This window comes from Bactrocera oleae, chromosome 3, assembly GCF_042242935.1.
Source record: "Bactrocera oleae isolate idBacOlea1 chromosome 3, idBacOlea1, whole genome shotgun sequence".
Lineage (NCBI taxonomy): Eukaryota > Metazoa > Arthropoda > Insecta > Diptera > Tephritidae > Bactrocera > Bactrocera oleae.
The window spans coordinates 84,223,522-84,245,551 of NC_091537.1; the positions used below are offsets into that span (position 1 = coordinate 84,223,522).

The following is a 22,030-nucleotide window of genomic DNA, read 5'->3' on the forward strand; positions in this document are numbered from 1 at the left end:
ACTTTTCATTGCAATAAAAGCAACAAATATACTATGTCCATGTATTTTTCAGTCTTAACAGAAGTCACTGTTGACGTATAGTCGATCAGTGTCTGGTATGTCGCTTAGCGCCACAAAAAAAATGCTGTTAATGGGCGCTCAAAATCAATGGAGTTTCCTTGTGATTAGATTACAACCGATATAACCTTGATAACTTTGCTATATGGAATTAATTGTCGATGTTTTAAGTTACTTATTTTTGAATAAATTTATATCTAATTTTTGTTTTTTGTTGCACCTCTTGCTCTGTTTGTTGTTTGACACTCATATTGCTTTGATTCTGTTTGCTCGTTGCTGCGCCTCTCTACCTTACATATGTTATGTACATGGAGACCAAAAAAGAATCATTTGTGAGCGGTCGAGTTGTGGAGTTGCGGCTGAAAGCGCGGACGATTCATTTGCGTGCGAACGTACAAGCGAAGCGGTCAGAAAAATTTGTTAGCTGACACAAAAAATTTATAAAAAAATATTACAAAGAAAAGAAAGCTTAATTTTGTTGAAGTGAACTGTGTTTGTGTTGCTTGTGGAGTTAAGTGCGTGAGAACTGCAAGGAAAAATATATATATATTAAATAAATATATATATTTTTTAAATCAAAAGGCCAACATATTGCTATAAGTGTGTGCGTGATGTCATCATAGGCAATTAACCGTGAGCCTACAAACATACGCGTAAAACACATACAACAAATTCGATAATTATTTTTTTTTTGCCAACCTACCGTTCGTTCGTTCGATCAAACGATCGATTTCGTTGTCTGTCTGACAGGCGCACATATCAAGCAATTGCTGAAGTGAAGCCACCAAATTCATTGTTGTCTGTTCGCAAGCAGTCCACAGAGTCGCATCATCAACACAATTAAACATAAAGACGCAGTCTTAGCAAGTTAGACGCGTAACAGTAGCGCCGACGTCGGCGCCAGCGGCATTAACATTACCGAAATCATCACTAAAATAAATGTTGATGTCACGGCGACTCATCGTTTGTCGGACGAATATCGGCGTTGCCAACGCGCGCAAACGCAAACGATACAAACAGCTGCAGCGTCGGGTCAACGCCGCAAGAAGGTTACAGGGCAACGACCAAAAGTGACGACAGCAACAGCGGCGGCAGCGTCCAAAATGGCGTTGGCGCTCAGGCGAAAGAGTGTCGGCAGTGTCGTTAGTTGCGGCGAACTTGACAGCAGTAATGGTAACGACACTGTGACGTTTATGAGTACGGCGGCGGCATGCAATTGGTATAAAAGCAGTTGTGACGACATGACGCGGTGAGTTTCGGATGCGCGGTAGTACGCTTATTTTAGGGTTTGGTTGGGCTGCATCACACCAACTACGGGCGCTATGTACATGCGCCTTTGTTGGGTGTGCTGTTTGCGTTTAAGGGCTGTGCCTTAGTTCAAGGACGTATGTCGTCAATGGACGTAATTTCTTTGGCAGCACTTTACGCTTATTGCGTTGTGCGTTTTTAAATAGTTGATGTGGTGAAAAGTGGGCTGGAATCAGGTAGTGAAATTTTTTGGGTTGTACTGCTCTACTAAGCAAAGATGCCATATTTTACGCTGTGAATTTCTGGTAGGATTTGGTTTCCGCTTCGGAATGCTTTTTCTCGTAATATATCGTTTTCGAAAAACTAGAAAGGAAAAAATACAAAAAATGTTAATAATATATATTCTGAATTAAATTACTTAATTCAAGTGTATACAATTTCTTGTGATTGCCATAAGTTAAAATGTAGCAAAAATTGTTTTAAAATTTAATAATGCGTTCTTAATCTCAAAGAATCAATAAAGTTTGCAAAAAAAATTGAGAAATTGACAAGAATTATTTGTGTTGAAGTGAACTGTTTACAAAAAAAAAAACAAAACAAAAATTAAGAAAATAAAAAAAATTAAAAAAAGTCAAAAAAGTCAAAAAATTAAGCATTAAGCCTCAAAGAGCGAAGCACGAAGAGTTTTTATTTAAAAGAAATTATACTTCCATATTATTAAGTTTTTAATATCTTACGAAAAGTGCCTTTTAATTGTAGATTTTAATTTTAATTAGATAATTTTTGGGTTGCTCGTTGAGCTTAATTTTACTAAAAATTTCTGTAAAAGCACAAAAAGTTATTAATAAGAAATAATAAAAAGAAGCTAAATAAAAATCAATATTTCCAGCTAGTTTGTAACTAATCGCATGCTGTTTATTTATAACGAACTAGTGCCAAAATAGTCCTTAACTACGCCCAAAGTGGTCTAATTCCAAACTAGTTATAAAAGAATCCGAATTGTTTCGCAACACATTTCTTTATTTAAGTATGAAGTGAAGAAATTTTGGATTTTATAACAAAGTCTTATAATTTGCTACAAGCAATAATGTGAAAAAAGCGAAAAAAACAATATTTTCAATCAAAATGAAAATGTCATGAATAAAAACTTGTTCAGGGAACAATTTATATGGTTTATATGGATTTATATGGTATGTACTAAACATGCAAAACGACTTCTTTTATTAACTAGTTACAAACTAGTCCTAAATTTACTAGTGCGTTTAGTGCGTTATTGTAGCCAATGTTCCAAAGCTCACTCACTTGCCAATACAAACATTTGTAAACTCTCGAAAAAAATATTGTTATAATCATTTTTACACTCAAGTCAATCAATTATTCAAACTATCAATCAGTCAGCCGTTTTAATTGAGCAAACGTGCAATAATTCAATTGATAATTTTTATCAACACGATTTCTTATTCAATTGTGCCTTTTTCGCTTGTTTATTTGTTGCTTTTTGGTCGCTTTGTTTCTTTTGTTGCTATTGTATGTCGTCTGTTTGTCTTATGATTGCTTAATTTAAAATGCGCGACATTGTAAATTGGAATTGAGAATATGTGAGATGTCGATTGATTTTTTGACAATAAAAAATATCAATAAATAATAAATATTTTAATAAAATATATACAATTTTTTTTTTCAAAATAAAGTTTTCGTTTTTTCAAATAAAAAAATTTTTTGTTTTTCAAAATAAAGATGTTTTTTTTTTAATTAAAATAATATTTTTTTTAAAAAGTAGATATTTTTTTTTTCAAAAATTTTTTTATTTTTTCAAAACCAAGGTAATTTTTTTTATACAGAATGTTTTTTTTTAAATAAAGAATATTTTGTTTTCAAAATAAAGATATTTTTTTAATATTAAATTAATATTATTCTTTTTTAAAAATTTCTCTTCTGTAATTGCAATAAAAATGTGTACGCCAAACCCACATGAGTACCGATTTCTTAACTTCAAATTATATACTAAATTGCCAATCTCAATAATAAAATGCCGTAATCGCTATTTATTATATAGACAAAAGTTCGCTTAGGCCAAAAATTTCAGCGAAAATAAATATTTTATTAGCCTTAATATAAAATCAATAAACTGATAACATGATGATAGCATTTAATAAATACGTATACAGATGTACTTGCAGCCCCTTTTAGTCTCATGCTATGCTACGGACGTCACAACAATGGAAATTCTTGCGCTACTTGAGTTATTTTTGCAGCTGACTGCAATGAAGAAAATTTTCTTGATTTTATTTTTGTATTTTTTGCATTCAGCAATTATTTCAAAATAATTTCATTGTAAGGAAATTAAAAATTAATTAGATTTTATGCATTTGTCTGAGATTTACTGTCAGCTGAGTGGTTCTTTGCTTGGTTATAATGGAATTGTCGCTCAACATTTTCTTCATTTATGAGAATGTTTGCAATTGATTTTTTACTGAAATTTTTTTAAATATATTTTTTTTGTTTTTAATTAATTTTCTTAAATATAATTTTTTTTAATCAATAAAATTTTTTTTATAATTTTTTTTTTAATCTTTTAACTTTTTGGTACATTCAGAATTTTATTTATGCATAAATATGTTTTTATTTTTTAAAACCAGCAACAACACAAAGCCAACGAAGTTAAAAAAAAAGTATTTGATATTTTTACGAGAGAATTTTCCATCGAAAATTACGCTCTTTTTCCTATAAGAAGTAAAAATAAGGTGAAAAATTTAACACTTTATAGCAAAAAATTTACAGCATGTTATATGAAAAGGTTAGTTTACCCTAAACTTCGGGAAAGAGGAAAGTTTTTTTTTGTAAAATATAAAAATTAAAAACAAAAAAATTGGTTATTTGAATTTTTCACATATATTTTGAGGTTATGTAAAAAGGTCTTAATACAAAAGTTGTAGATCGTTTTGTTACCTACAAGATTGCTACATACATAACTGTTTTCGATATAAATCGTAGTTTCGTCGGATTAAAAATATTAAAAATTCAAGCAGTCCCCTCACCTCCCTCTTCCCGAGTTCAGATCGCTGGTAAATTATTTATGCTTACATTTTTGCTACTATATCTTTCCATTGGATTTTATTCTACTATGACTGGCTGGCTCTGGCCCAATATACATAGATTTGTGTTATTTGCAATATATTTATGTTTTTGTTTCCAAATAGTTTCAAAACTATTTTTAAATTTTTTCTCATTTTTGTTTTATTTACTTATGTATGTGTATTATCATTAAAAATCTGTTTTGTATTCCTCACAACAATTAATTGTCTAGTGTAAACGCGACATAAGTATCTGCCTTGAAACGCATTCCACCCTGAACATAAGAAAATACACGTTAGTCTTGCTCAAGCGCAAACATTTTCATAACAAATAGCTCCACACGCTGTACTTCAAAGAATAGGCTTTTCGAAGTCTAAAAATTTTGGTAAACTGCAATATATGAAAACTTTCGAAATGCCCACAAAATGATTCATTGCATTCATGCCACACTTGGCCAACAGCAGATGAGCGAGCAATATAATGAAGCAATCAATTTGGCCTAATTTGCTCGTTATAAATACTCACATCAAAAACCAAACAAAATTCAACTGTACAAGCAAGCAACAGCAACAAAAACAGTCAGCCAGCTAATGAAGTAACAAAAGTAAACAACAAACAACTTTTTCAACACACAACAACAAAGCAATCACACATGCAAAGCGCTGCAATGTAGTCAGCAAGTCTAAGCAACAGCTGTTCGTGCGCCCATAAACGATCACCAACACTCACACACACACATATATATATACATGCTGTCTCTAAGTCTACATATATTTTGCATGAAGCCACGCTCTTCGCTCTGCCTCCAGCGCCAAACTCAACAGCATTTAATTTCTGATATTTTTTATTGCCGCTGCTTGCGCACTCGTGCTTGTCAATCGGGAGTTTAATACGCCATTCAGTTCCTACACACTCGATGTTTTATTATTGCTTTTGTTGTTGTTGTGCTAACTGTGTACTGCTGTGACTGCAGTTGCCATTCACCTCCAAAAACAACAAAATGTATGGTAACAACGGAGTATTATTGTATATTCCCACTCCGACGACGTTGCTGCTCCACGCTCCGACAAAGCTCACACTCACACACGCTCTACATTTGAACAATTTTCACATATTTGTTTGCTGTTGCTGTTGTTGTTGCGCTTATTGTGTCTGTTGCTTGTTTGTTTTGCTTTCGTAGCGTGCACAATGCAGTATTTCCTTTCTGCCCGGCCCTTCTAACCCCTCCCGTGTGACTCGCTAGTTGTTTGACTGCTTTGCTTGGCTGCCTCGCCTGCTCGCTGACTGGCTGCTTGATGGCAGGGCTCGCCGGCGCGCTCGTGGCTAGCGGTACAGGTATAGAATCATTTTTATTATTAGTTATGACCTCATCATCGATTATTTTGTGGCTGGTTCCGATTGAATCTACATATACACACACACACACACACACACGGTCGTTCCCTCCATTGCTGCCTTTTTGTTGGCGTTTTTTCTTGCTCACTCGACTTCGTAGGTTCGCTAAAAGACCGTTCAACTACTACGCTCTGTCTCTCACCACTCGTTGGCACACTCATACGCCTCTCACTCTCTTAACGTTGTACTCGCCGAGTGTTCGTTTGCTTGCCTTCGGTGAGTCTCGCCTTCGTTGTTTACACACACACACACCCATGGGAGTTCTTTATGGCTGCATAGGTTTGCACTGATTGCAGCGTTCTGTTGTAAACAATTATTGCTTCCGCTTGCAAGTCAACGGGACAACATTTATTATGTTGGCCGGTTGGTGGCATATTTTATGTCTCGTTGCTTGCTGTATGTGCCTGCAGCTTTTTAGCTTTATTAGCACTGCTTTGCAGGAAGTAAATTGCAATGACAACTCAAATCTCTGTTCGCTGGCGTTGACGACGCTGTTGCTTGCGAACCGCTTACGAAGATGTGGCGATACGCTCTTCCTATTGGTTGTTGCATGTGTTGCGGTGCTGCCAGGCTAATTTGGTTGAATATTTTTTTAGTGAGATTTTTGTTTAAGAACTTTGATATTATATGCTATTATATAGTTGATTTAAAAAAAAAAGGATGAATAATTATTAGTAAATCAAACATAAGGTTCCAATTGTATAAGACAAATTATTTCGTAGAGAATATATTTATCTATATTTATTATCTTTATGATTTATTTTATTATCTTCTAAAAAATTTAATTATTAAAAATACTGATAATATTAAATAGCAATATTAAACCTTATATTTTATATATTTTTTCGTATATGAAACATCTGTCCGTGAACAAGTTCCTAAGTTTTTGCGATATCGATCTGAAATTTTGCACCCGTCCTTTTCTCACTAAAAAGCTGATCAAACTTAACGATTCAAATGAAGTTCTTGTATGAAAAACTTTTTTATTTGACAAGATATCTTCATCCAGTTTGACATAGATTATTATACTATCCAACTCTGTATTTTCCGAATAAATTTTTCAGATCGGACCACTATATCGTATAGCTGCCATATAAACTTAACGATCCAAATCAAATTCTTATATGTCATACTTTTTTATTCAACAAAATATCTTCACGAAATTTGGCACAGATTATTTTTCAAACCTATGTTACAATCTTCGTTTTGTTTCGATCGCACTATTATAGCATATAGCTGCCATACATACTAACTCATCCATATCTAGAATCCATACAAGAGGAAAACTTTGTTATTTGACAAGATATCTTCAACAAATTTGGCATGGTTTATTGTCCAAGGCAACAGTACAATCTCTGAACAAATTTTTCAGATCGGATTCCTATAGCATACAGCTGTCATACAAACTGAACGTTCATAATTAAGATACAAGTTTTTTATACCCTTTTATGCTATAAGAAATACACCTGTAAAGTGTATTATAGCTTCGGTTTAGCCGAAGTTTGCTTTTTTTTTTCTTGTTGTAATTATTATATGCTAAGCTGGCTTAAGCCATTTTAAATCAATGGCGATAATTGGTGTTACTCACATTAACTAATTCGATACACAAAGTTGTTTTATTCGATACAAAAGCTCTATGTAAATTATGCTAGTATACTGGTAACAGTTATGCCTAGATTTTTACTAAGAGTCAATATAATTACTTTAGCTGAAGTCAACTTATGCCATTTTACAATAAATTTATTTAAATTAACTTTCGGTTACGTATACGCCAAGCTGTACTTAAACTAATTAATTTTGCAATGCATGTACATGTAGAGCATATTAATATTTTGTCATCGCTTTTACTTTTATTTTTTAGCTGAAGTCAACCTTTGCTACTTTGACATACCATAGGTTTCTTTCAATGAATTTTGGATTAAATATACGCCAAGGTGTAATAAAACAAATATCTTTTGCTATTTGCTATTTCAGTGATAATTTTGTTATTAACTTTTTGTTCGGAACTATTTATCAAAATTAATACTTTAAACTCACAGCAAGCAATTTAATTATTTTTTTGTATCTATATTATTTCCTGATTGCATTAAATCTAGTAAAATTTGTATGGCGTCGAAGGCGCGACTGTTCCCGCTGATCACGCATATACTCGTAAATGTATATATATTTATATTTTTAATTTCACACTCTTCTAAATTAGGTTATCGCTGCCGAAATACAATAATATTATCTGAGTGTCGAGCGTAACAAAACATAAAATAAATGAATTAAGCCTAAAGCCCTTGGTTGTTATAGTATAACGTCATATAATTGTGTACAAATACACATATACGAAACTTTCATACATATTAATACATACCTACATATATATATCTTTCATATATAATATATATTCGCCTTCGCCTTCGTCTATACGCTCACCAACCACAACGCCCTCGCTCCAATTATTGTTTGTATTGGGGCTCATTTATATGACAGAAAATCTTGGTTGTTGTTTTTGTTGCTTTTGCTAAATATCTTGCTTATGTTTAGGATTAGTTTTTGTTGTAGTATGGATTATTTGGGATTTGTGTTTTTAAGCAAATAGGTTGCTATTTCATTGTGCTAGCTAGTTTGTGCGCTCACTTCACGGCAATTACCTCAACAGCAAACATTTAGCGGCCCACTCGAAAAAATAAACACATAAATGAGTTTGTAAAAAGCCAGAGTGTTGCCAAATTTAGCAACTTGCCGCACGATTTGAGGTTTTCAGCGCAAGCAGTCGCATTGTTGTTGCTATTAAGCATTATATTTATAGCTGTTGTTGTTTTTGTGCTGCTGCTGCCTATCAACTTTTTAGGTGGTTAATTTTTGTTGTTGTTACTTTCCAGTTTTTAGTTGGTTAATTTTTTGTTGTTATTGCAGCTGGTTAGCAATCACCCAGCAGCTTTGACTGGAGGCTGCCAGTCTGGCGTTTGTTTAGCGTTGCTCTAAGCATGTGTAGGTGGTCATTGGCCAGCAGCCGCTTTGCCTTAAGCGCGTGAACAGATTGCGATCTGCACAAAGCGGCCACTTCACGCTGTATTTGAAGAAATTTGTTGATAATGTAATGACTTTGGAATTTCAATTGGTTTTATAATAAAAAAAATTATACCAATATACATTCATATGTATATACAAACATAGAGTTACTTTGGTGTGTATGTGCGTCTGCAAGCAACACTTTGCTGTCATCATCATCAACTTAACCACTAACCACGCTTTGAGTTGCCTCCGCAGTCGTCAGTCGTTGGTGTGCAGAATCTACAATGCCACCTCTTGTATGGCAACACCGTACTATTTACATACATATATGTATGTATGTATCTATATACATATAGCAACAATTTCTCTTCGTGCTGCAAAACTATAAGAATCAAATGACATAATCATCGCATTTATTCGCGTTATTTTTAGCTTAGATTTTGATTTGATTGGTTTGCTTCGCTGCCTTTGGCTGTAGATTGGCGCTTCCTCAGTTGATTTTATAAAACATTTTTGTATTTTTAACACTTACTTTTTAAAATTTTATTTATAGTAAATGTGGCTGTGTTTTTTTTAACAAAATGGTTTCTTATAGAAAATTAAATAAAATTATTTTTTATATAGTTTTTAAAACATTAAAAAATATTATTTATTTTTACATCCAAACAATTTTATTTTTGTTGGTAAAAAATGAATAGAAACATGAAAATAAAATGCAAACAAATTGAAGAAAAAAATGCTGAAATAAAATAAAAGTTAAAAACAAAAAATTAAATAATATTTTTTTTTGTAGATTTTTAAATGAAATTTTTGTCACAGAAATGTTTATTAAATTTATACATTTATAATATTAGCTATTTATTTCACCTGATAAATTTATGAAATAATAAATCACTTTTGAAGTTTTAGTTAATAGCATAAATCATTTTTCTTTTTAATAATTTTGTTTAAGATTTATTTTCTATTTTTATTTTATATCACACGATGCACCCTGTGCAAAGTGTTTCTCTATTTCTTATCATTCCGTACTTCAATTATTCGCTTTAACTATTGTACTATTCTTGTAAGTTCCTTCTTCTCCTTTGGATCGCCGCAATAAACGGACGTGTTTTAAGTTTAGCTCTGCCTTTTATTGAACATAATTTTTGGTGCCTCCTGTGAGGACTAAGAACATTGCTAACTTTGAGAGTTTTAATTGGTGATTCTCATAAGTAAATTGTCTCGACGCTATCGTAAAGGATTAAGGCGATATTTGTGGATAAAGTTCAGTTTCTGCAGTACCACTGTAAAGCATAACCGCACTTTACATGTACATAAATTGGAAATGGCAGAAATAAATCTTCGCCAATTTCATGCATCTGCAATTTCTCGCACGTTGGATCAGGTGCGCAAGGCGCACGCAGGTGAATTAGATGCATCCAAGGCTGAGCAACTTTTGAATTCGGCGAGATCACATTACGACCGCATGCTCGTAAATCACGAGGCACTCCTCAGTTTTGCGAAAGACGAGGAGTTGGAAGTACATTCAGCATGGTGGAACGTCACCGAAGAAGTGTACAACGACCTATGTTCCAGTCTTATACGCTTACGTTCGACGAAAGGTGACGAGTCACACACTCCCAGGGAGGGCAATATAGACTCGACGGTCGAGTTAAAGTTGGAGCCGTTACATATTCCATCATTTGATGGTGAGTTACATAATTGGTTGGCATTTAAGGACGCGTTCGAGACTTTAGTACACAACCGGGAATTACCCACTGCATACAAACTTGGTAAGTTGCGTCAAGCTGTTCCTTGCTCATCAGTGCCGTTGGTTGGTGGTGTTTATTCTGGAGGTTACGAAGAACTGTGGGCAGCTTTGAAAAAACGGTATGATAACCCCAAGCAGTTGGCAGAAATTCACGTTGCGCGTTTCCTAAACCTTCCGTCGGCGTCAGAGGAGTCAGCGCAATCATTGCTGAATATTGTGGATGTTGTAAGCGATTCTCTGCGTTCATTAGCTGTTATGAATTTGCCAGTTCAAGAGTGGGATGCATTAACTGTACCTATCGTCGTATCAAAGCTCCCTCCTACAACAAGGCGCGAATGGTGCATGCACTGCTCTCCAACGGAGTTGTCCAGCTTATCGGATTTATTGAAATTCTTGGAGAAAAGGGCTCAAAGTCTGTCAACAGATCTTGTTCGGGTCGCAGATGGTCCCGACACAGTATCCGGCCGTCCATATCAGCGCTTATCAACCACGCGCACCGTCAAATGCAACCATTCAATGGAAGAATCAAAGTGTCAGTATTGTCAATGCCCTCATAAGGTTACGCGTTGTCCAACCTTATTGGACTTACCACCAGAGAAACGTTTCGATGTCCTCAGGAAATCAGGCTTATGCTTTAACTGCTTAAGGTCAGGGCATATGTCTAAACAGTGTCCCTCTGGAGGATGTCGCCAATGTGGCCGCAGGCACAATACCATTTTTTGTCGAGAATCACAGCACTCTGCTTCGCTTTCCGCCACGAGGAGAGTGGTAACTACTACCAGTACTAAATCGCAGCCCTGTCAACCGTTAGTACCGGCTCAAACCACGTTATGACACCACGACTCTGTAATCGGATGCCATGCTCGGGGTGACCAGATCGTACTTTTGGCTACAGCGTGTGCGTATGTTTCTGGAGACAACTCGGAGGAGCGACTGGCGAGGATTTTATGTGATCCTGGATCACAAGTAAGTTTTATTACAGAACGCTTTGCTAATGCTTTGAATCTCCATAGAAGTAGCTATGATGTAGCGGTCGAGGGTATTGGTGCATTATCCTGTACACGCACCAAGGGCGTCGTGGCAATAACACTCAAGTCAACGGACTTGCAATTCTCAGTGGCAATCCATGCCTTGGTCATTAAATCTATTACCTCGGTGCTTCCAACAGCACAAATCTTTGGAAATCAGTATAAACACTTGGCTGGTCTGCAAATGGCAGACCCGCATTTTGGTACTCCAGGAAATATTGATCTTCTGCTAGGAGCTGACGTTTGGGGTCTCATTTTGAAGGGAGATACTATCAAGGGTGGTCCTAACGAACCACATGCACAACGTACGAGTTTGGGTTGGGTTATTTTTGGGCCTGCATCAACATCTTCAGTAAATAAGTCAGGTTTGCGCTCATATAGCGCTCAAATTTTGGAAGAGTCTCGTTTGGACGAGATTGTAAGCAGCTTTTGGAAGCTCGACGAAGGGTCTTATGCTGACGAGATTATTGATGATGAATGCGAGCGAATATTCTCAATGACTCACTCACGAACATCAGAAGGGCGTTACATGGTGCGCTTACTAATGCAAGCTAACGCATCACCCCTAGGCGACTCTTATGGCAGTGCCTTAAGACAATTCTATCGTTTGGAGCGTCGACTGGCCTCCGATGCACTATTACGTAACAAATATATTGCTTTCATGAAGGAGTATATCGACCTAGGGCACATGGAAGCCTTAGGTACATACAGTGATTCCCGTCGTATATATCACATTCCGCATCATGCCGTACTAGACAAGTTTCGTGTCGTTTTTAATGCTTCATCACCAACGTCAAATGGTGTTTCTCTTAATGATATACAACGTGTGGGTCCAACCATTCAGAATTCGTTGAACGATATCCTTTACCGTTTCCGAAGGTACGCAATTGCTCTCACAGCCGATGTGGAGAAGATGTTTCGCCAGGTTTTAGTAGCACCAGAGGATCGAGATCTCCAGCGTATCTTATGGCGAGAATCCCCGAACGAGGATATTAAAATATATCAGCTTACGACGGTGACTTATGGCATGGCATGTAGCCCTTACAATGCAGTGCGAGCGCTGCAGCAATGTGCTATCGATAATTATAGAGTGGTGAGCGACCATAAGCAAGCTGAGTCGGCGCGCACTGCCATTCTCTCTTCATTTTACGTAGACGACTTCCTTACGAGCTGTACTGACGTTAATGAAACGGTTACCTTAGCCCAAAATGTATCCATGATTTTGACGGCTGGTTGTTTTAGGTTACGGAAGTGGAACTCAAATAGAGCCGCCGTTCTAGCGAAAATTGGCGAATCATCTTCTATACATGAATGCAATATTGACGTCCCTATAGCTACGGTGTTAGGATTGCGTTGGGACCCGGTAAGTGATGAGTTGTTGTTTAATGTATCACTGAAACACTATGATGAATTGCCAACGAAGCGACGAGTTCTCAGTGACGTAGCCCAACTGTATGACCCCACTGGATTTCTGGCACCAGTCATTATATCGGGCAAAGTTTTTATACAGACTCTTTGGTCTGCGGGTATATCTTGGGATACCCCACTACCGAAAGATCTGTGCAATATCTGGTCTAAATTTCGGGATGATTTATGTACTCTCGCCAAGGTTCGGGTTCCTCGTTGGCTTGGGATGAATGCAACTCGTCGCAGTACGCTCTATGGTTTTTGTGATGCCAGTCAGAAGGCCTACGCTGCGGTCGTTTACGCACACACAATCGACAGTGATGGCAATGTTAAGGTATCATTGCTCACCGCACGTACTAAGGTTGCGCCGCTGAAAGGCGCCACCATCCCTCGACTCGAACTATGTGGAGCTCTCCTATTAGCTAAGACGATTGATAATGTTCGCAGAGCTCTTAGTTTGGTAGATGCCTCTGTACACTTACTGACGGACTCTAGTATTGTATTGTGCTGGCTACGCAAACAGCCAATGTTATTAAAACCATATGTTGCCAACCGGGTTCAGCAAATACAAGCATTGACCGCTCTAGATTGTTGGCATTATGTACCTTCGGAACAGAATCCAGCAGATTGCGCGAGCCGTGGTGTGACTCCATCAGAGTTGCTGAGCCACCATTTATGGTGGACGGGTCCAGATTGGTTACGTCAGAAGGCAACTCCGTGTAACCAGGTACCGGAGTTACAAGCAGACGAAGTTGTAAAGGTGCGGATTGAAGAGAGGGCCAGAGTTTTAACCTTCGCATCTTCAATTCGGTTGCAGCTCACCACCCGACGTTTCGATGGACAACATATTCCATTAACACAGCGGTTTAGTTCGATCAAACGACTAATCAGAACTACAGCTATAATACTTCGCTGGTTACCAAAGCATCGCCGTCTTCGCCAACATCGTGTGACAACTCCAGAGATGGATACCGCGCTTGAATTGCTCATTCGTATTGATCAAACGTCCGCGTTTCCGCAAGACTTACATTGCTTACGTGAAGGCACAAATTTATCAAGCTCTAGCCCACTACTACCATTTAACCCCTACTTGGATGATCATGGTATCATACGGGTAGGCGGTCGCATTAATGGGTCTTCATTGCTCGAAGAACATCGTCATCCAACTATACTTCCAAAGGTTAGCGATTTAGTTAGGCTGCTGGTACACCAAACTCATATCGACACCCTTCACGGCGGTACACAGCTAATGCTGCATACTCTACGCTACCGCTACTGGATCCTTAATGCAAGGCAAGTTGTACGCAGTTCAATACATAAATGTGTGATTTGCAGACGACATCGTGGAGTTACCATTACCCAACAGATGGCCTCATTACCACGACATCGGGTCTGCGTATCTCGGCCATTTCTGGTGTCAGGTGTCGACTATTGCGGTCCTTTTTCACTGCGCATTGGCACTAAAAGATCTCGCAGTAGAGTGAAAACTTATCTATCAGTTTTCGTATGTATGGCTACCAAAGCTGTGCACATCGAGTTAGTGGATGACTTGTCATCAATGGCGTTTATCGACGCTTTCACGCGTTTCGTTAGTCGACGCGGCCTGTGTCGCGACTTATACAGTGATAACGCTACAACTTTTGTAGGAGCCAATCGGGTAATGAGGGAAGATCTAGCTGCTTGGCACAATGAACAGAATCCGCAATATCTTGCCAACAATGGGACGAGTTGGCACTTTATAACACCTAGTGCTCCCCATCAAGGTGGATTGTGGGAGGCTGCTGTGAAGTCCGCGAAACGACATCTGGTACGGGTAATAGGTAACCAGGCGATGTGGCATTCGCAATTACAGACGCTGGCGGCACGAATTGAGGCCTGTTTGAATTCGCGTCCACTTATACCGCTGACGGATGATCCTGAAGACAAATATGCGCTAACACCTGGAGACTTTCTCATTGGCGCTCCTCTTATCGCAGTGCCAGAACCTACCGTAGCGGAAATACCTGTTAACCAACTAAAGCACTGGCAGTGGTTACGACGAATACATCAACAGTTCTGGCATCGGTGGAGTGAAGAGTATTTGGCAACCCTGCAAACACGAAGTAAGTGGCGGAGGCGTACCGAAAATATTCATGTTGGAGACATTGTCCTAGTCAGACATGAAAATCTTCCCCCAACACATTGGCGACTGGGTCGCATAACAGAGGTTCATCCGGGCAGGGATGGCCTGGTACGCAACGCAACATTGGTTACCTCTTATGGAGTGTGCGCCCGAGCAGTGCAGAAACTGTGCTTACTCTTACAACCCGACGATTTCGAAGCAGTAGCTTCGACCGGGCAGGATGTTTAAGATTTATTTTCTATTTTTATTTTATATCACACGATGCACCCTGTGCAAAGTGTTTCTCTATTTCTTATCATTCCGTACTTCAATTATTCGCTTTAACTATTGTACTATTCTTGTAAGTTCCTTCTTCTCCTTTGGATCGCCGCAATAAACGGACGTGTTTTAAGTTTAGCTCTGCCTTTTATTGAACAAATTTTTTAAATAATATATTTTAATTTAATATTTTTTTTAATTGTTATATTTATTACATTTTATTTTCTTCTACATTACACAACCCTTCAACATATTTCTTGGAATCTAAATTTTTATTATTTAATTGATTAATTTTATTTTTACTTTATAATTTATTATTATTAAATAATATTCTTATTATTATTTATTGCTAATTTTAATTTATTTTTTATTCTTATTTTGCTTTACGCTACCCACAATTAGACATTTTTATTATTTTAATTACTTATATGCCGCTATAAACACTCATTCATTCACACATTCATACATATTTACATTTGTGCATGCATTTGTGTGTGTTTGTATTGCAAGTGAGTAAACTCTGTAAATGAATGACCTTTTGTTTGTGTATATTTTTATATTCTCATTTAATTACTGATAAGCGCCAGAAATTGTTTAAATAATAGTATTGTGTATGCTTTATCACCAACCGTTGTTGGTTTGTTTTCCTCTTTTCAACACTTGGAGAAAAATATGAGCAAGATAAGAATTGTGACATATTTTATTTGTTTAATTTTCATTGAACTGACTGCATATGAGAACTCATTGAGATATTTGGCCTGTTTTGAAGAAACTAATTAAGATGCTGACATAATTTCAGAATTACGGTACCATATTTACAAGTTTTTTCTATGTGCATACATATATTAACTGGTAAAATTATCGTTAGACTTAATTTATATATATATTTTCTATAATATTTGGTTTCTATTCTGCGTAATCTGAATGAAACGATAATTGAAATTATCGATTAAAAATTATCGATAAAAATATCGATAATTTCTATTATTTATTTAATTATTTTTATTTTATTTTATTTTATCAGAACTCTTGTGTTTAATTTTAAGCATAAAATTTTGTGATATATACCATACATAAATATTTTCATAAGCCTATGCTTCGAATATTTCCGATTATATTCTTTTTATTAAACATTTTATTTTATTTACGCTTAATCGAAAAGACTTTAATAGCAAAGGTTCTGGTAACGAAATGTATTTGTTTTCGTTAAAAAAAATATCGATATATTCTTTGTGTTGTGTTGTATCGATCGTACTTGACATGAAAATATTTAAATAATTTTAATGAACAATCGAAAGTGATCTAATATTAAATAGATGTCGATACAAATTTTGCTATCGAGTTTACAATATCGATAATATATCAAAGTTTTATGAATTTCGGATTGTTATCTTTTATAATTTTATAGTTTTTTGCTATTATTGTTTTAAACAATACTTATCAGAATTTTTGATTATCTGCCCAATCGATTGTGTCACATCAAACTGTCAATCCAAGAATGTAGTCATTGGGTTAGTTATTAATCAAAAACAAGTCCTATCGATTACTAATCAATGCCAATCAATGCTTTTCGATTTTTTAATATACGCTAACGATCGATCAAAGTTGATCTTAATTATATTTGTTTTCGTTGATTTGCGCAAGAAATATTCTCGAAGAACGTTGACTTCTGGTGTTTAGTCATAATCACCTTGAGAACTCTGACGAATAATAATTAACAGTCGAAAAATATTCATCCCACAGAACGTCAAGATGACAATGACATTTCACCGCTACAACAATATAAACAACGATTGTCTTTGTTGTTGTAGCAGCAACTCACAGTCTGACGCCTTTGTTTTTGCGCGTCAAATGCTTACATGAACTATGGTGATGCATGTGAATACTATGGACATATGGACATTTAATATACATATGTATGTATGTACATATGTACATTTAGTATGTACATGTATGTATATACATCTGTGTAGGAAAAGTCACCTCGATGCATCAGCGCATCAGTTGACAGTCATAAATGCTCACACATATTTCACTTATTTAATTTATGACATTTAAAAATAGGAAGTGCAGTGACAGTGGCAAATAACAAAAATTTAATTGAAATTAAAAACGCAAAACAAACCACGTAAACAAAAAATTATTAAATGCAATAAAAGTTTGTGACGCTTATGAGTTGAGATCATTATGGTGTCAGGGGTCGGGGAGGGTTGGTAAAATATGAAAAATAAGTTTTTTTATATATTACTTCTTTAGCTACAGTGGTTTGGTTTGAAGAAAAATAAAAAATATTTTATACAACAAAATATTTTAAAAATTTAATATAAAAAAATTTAAATAATAAAATTTGTCGGAATAAAAAATAAACTTAACTTCCAAATAAGAAATAAATAAGTAAAACGTTAATGTAATAATAAAAACAAAAAAAAATTTTAAATGCAAAAATAATAAAAATATACATGAAATAACTTTTATAATAAAACAAAAGAAAAAATTAAAACATAATTAATAAAGACCTGAATAAAAATATGCTTCAAAGAAAGTAAATATTTCTAACAAAAAAAAAAAAAAAAATTCAACAGAAACTTTTAAATATTTGTAAGTAAAATGTAAATGTAAAAACTTAATAAAAGTATAAAGAAAAACTAAAAATGTTCTATTATTTTAAAAACAATTAATAAATAGCTAAGAGCTCTATTCAAAATAAAGAATAAAAATTAAACAAGCGAAAATATAAACAACAAAAGAAAACAAAAATAAGCAAAACCAAAAAATATATACATATATATGAAGAGAAATAGTATAAAAATAAAAAACTGAAATAAAATAAATAAATAAAAAAATTTTAAATAAAGAATAAAATTTTATAAAAATAAGAAACATAAGTAAAAGAATAAATTTGTTTGAATGGTTAAATATGTACATCAAACATTTAAGCATTCAACAAAATTTTAATGTCGAAAATTCTTTTTAATTTTTTTTTTCAAATTTTCGATTAAAAAATATTGTTTTTTTTTTTGATAAGATATCACTGTATCAAATATATAAAATTTAAAGTGATAACCTAAACAAAAAATAATTGAAATAAATTTGAAAAATAATAATTGGGAAAAAATTATAGTTTAAATAAAAAAAAAATTGCAACAAAAAACATATTTTTATTAAACTTTTTTATTTTCATTTAAAAATATATATATATTTTTTAATTTCATTTAAAAATATTTTTATTATTTTAATTTCATTTAAAAATATTTTTATTTTTTATTTGTTTAATTTCAATTAAAAGATACTTTTTTTTCAATAAAATCGAAAACTACTAACCACTACTACTACTAACACTATATCAAAATATTATAAAAAATCTAAACTGTTTGCTTAAAAAAAGAACAATTAAAATAAACATATTTTTGGAAAAAATATTAGTTAATTAAAAAAATTACAATTGAAAAAATTTTAAAATAAACATTTATGAAAAAAATAATATTTAATTAAAAAAATTTAAATTTAAAATAATAATAATAAGAAAAAAAAATTAAAAGTAATAATAATAAGAAAAAAATTAAAAATAATAATATTAAAAAAAATGTGTTTTATAACATTTTTGTCAAATTTTCGATTTAAAAATATTTATTTTTGTATTTATTTTTTTGTTTGATTACGATTCAATTTTTTTTTAGTTAATTTGAAAATTTGAAAAAAGTTTTAATGGAGAAAACTTTAAAATTAATAACGTAAATAATATTAGGAAGTTTTTTATATTAAATTTAATTAAGTTATATTATATAATAAATGTACGTATATTTAATTATTTAATTAAATATTCTAACAATAATACAAATGAAAAAAGTATTAAAAAATTATTAAAAACTTATAACCGTCATTTTTAATCATTTTTATTTAATATTTTAAGCAATAACATTACAAAAAAATTATACATAAATTAGCAGTTGTGACTAAATTTCAATTAAAACCCTTTTGAGGAAGCCTTTTAAAGAGCTAAAAATCAAAAAGAAAAATATTTTTTAAAATAATATAATTTTTATAATTAATTTGGAAAATTGGAATTTATTTTATATGACTGTAAAATAACTTTCATAAAAGTATTGAAATTTTCAAAAAATTTTAAATATCTTGTAATAAATAATATGAACTAAAATAAATTATTATTTTTTTAATAAAAATAAAATAATAAAATAATTAAAATATATATACATATTTTACTAATGGAACATATAATAAAAAAATATTTATATTATACAATACAATAATATATTTTCCTAATTATTTGCACAACTACGAGCATTGCGCTAGAATTATTGAAAATCTAATTGAAAATAAAAATGGTTATGACCACATAAAATTGATAATTATATAATATTGAATGGATTAATAAAACTGAGTCTGTTTTTCGCAGCGTTTTGCCTTTGTTGCTGCGCAGTGTACTTGTTTTATAAATATTTCCGATTAATACTTGTTTTCACGAACAAAAAATTTTGAACTTTAATCTCTTTTCAAATATACTTGTATACAATAAATTATTAACGAGCTTTAATTACCGCGAAATGTGAAAATATGGCGTAATTACTGATTTCGCGAGATACTGGCGGCTTAGCAGCCCAACTGAGCGCCTAATAAACTACTTAATAATCTTCTCAGCGCCATGCCAGGGCATAGATTCATAACAGGCCACATTTGGAATGCTTTAATTTCATACATCCCTACAGTCTAGCGCCAGCCGCATTTGCATTCGCGTGGAATTTTATTTACTTTGCGCTTTTCCGCTTGTGCCTGTCGTGACGTGCGCTGTCGCCTTAGCGCGCCCAGTCGTTGGATTCAATGTCGCTTTCGCGCTGAACTACGTTTGGCGCGTCTTTTGTCTAATATTTATTTTTTGCTTTTGTTCTTGTAAATTTGTTTGCCCGTCCAAAGTGCGCTTGTGGTGTTGGCTGGTGGTTGGTGGCGCATTACAAAACCATTGGATGATTTCATTTCCACGATTTGTGTTCAAACGGCGCATTTAGGCGTCCAAAATACGAAGAAGAAGCTGAAACAAACAACAAAAACTAGCTACTCGTAGGCTAGTTAACGACCACTCGTCTCTTTAGCGCCTTGTTAGCTTTCGCGCGCGTTGGTGTTTTTGCTGCCACCACGCTGTCCGCCTGCAATGATGCAATCGCTCGTTGTTGTGGGCAACAAAAACTCGCACGGCAGCCGCCAGCATGCCTACTATCGATTTTGGGTTCACTTCGTATTACCATTAGTTTGGATTGTCTTTTTTGGCGTCGTCCCCTGTTACCGCGCGCCATCTTCGCCGCTTCGTGGCTGCAATGCATTTGTGCGCAATCGCCACACGGTCAATGACTTAGATACCAGCTCCATGTGGTTGTTGGCGTCTGACACCGTTAGTGCCGCCCAGCAGCACAGCGAAGTTCGGACTGTGCGCTTGGGTGTTGTCTGCTGTTTTGTCTCGTAAATAGTTTTTATTCATAGTTGCATTTTAAAATTAAATATTTTTTATTGTTTCATAAATATTTTAATGTAAAATAACTAATTTTTGTTTGTTTATTCTATTTGCAGAGAAGTTCTTAACGCCTGGCGTGCCAAAGCGCGTTGCAATGTCGTGCCGGCGGAGCGCACACAGGAGCTCTTTCATGAGCTGAGTTTTCATCCGAGTGAGAAGCAAAGTAAGTATTTACAAAAATTTCGAGAAAAAGTGAAAGCAACAGACATAAATATTAAAAATAGAATAAAATACTAGAAAAAAATATAAAAATATCCCAAAAAATATTTTTAGCAGAATGAATTGAAAAAATAAAGTAAACTTTTTAAACAATATACAAAAGAAATGATATATGATATTGACTCCCATTGAATATGAGAAAATAATCAAATATATGCTAAGAATTAATATAATTAATTTAAATTTAAATATTAACTAAATTAAAAATAATTAATGAAAAAAGAAAATTTTAATAAATAAAGTTGTAAAATAGATCCACAACAATATTATATACAATAATATAAATCATAAATGTGTTTAAAATAACTAAAACCAAAAACAGAAAACAAGGAAATTTTGACAAAAAAAAAAAGTTCAAAAAATAATAATAATAAAAACACACACACCAAAAACCGTTACAGTTACATCAAAGCTGTAATACCCTTCACAGGTCTTATCGCTTGATAGAGTATAAAAAGATCTTAATCTTGATTATGATGGGTCAGTTTGTATGATGGCTAAACGCTATAGGGTATAAATACAAAAAAAAAAAAACAAAAAAATTAATTTTGAAATTCAGTAATTCACGATCAATATATTATTATAGGCATAAAAAACCAAACAATGTTAAAAAAAATTAAATCAAACTATAAACAGATCTTTAAATTATTGAAATTATCTGTATGAAGATTAAAATTACTCCAAAAAAATTTTTAGAATACAAATTTCTGAAGTAAATCTATTGAAAACAAAGTAAATACGATTAAACAAAAATAAATACAATAATTATTAATTTGTATTAAATAAAAATAATAAAATTAAATATAATAAAAATAATAACAGATTTCATCTAATTTGTAGCCAACTATGATTTAAATAAATTACCATTAATTAATTAAAACTAATTTAAATTCATTAATTTACATAAAACTAATTTAAATGTATTAATTTACATGAAACTAATTTAA

The 22,030-nt window shown here is 33.6% G+C and overlaps 1 protein-coding gene across 8 annotated transcripts in view; it reads left to right on the forward strand.

The window, feature by feature from the left end:
* raw overlaps window positions 1-22,030 on the forward strand; it is a 71,251-nt gene that overhangs the window by 44,991 nt on the left and 4,230 nt on the right. For 6 of the 8 annotated variants that reach the window (XM_070107079.1, XM_070107078.1, XM_070107081.1 and 3 more), the window contains one exon: window positions 20,921-21,027. In XM_070107079.1, the coding sequence (XP_069963180.1) occupies window positions 20,921-21,027 (107 nt within the window). Of the gene's footprint in view, window positions 1-617; window positions 1,307-20,056; window positions 20,813-20,920; window positions 21,028-22,030 lie in introns of those variants that run through there. The other 2 variants (XM_036370490.2, XM_014247187.3) reach the window with 2 other exon arrangements.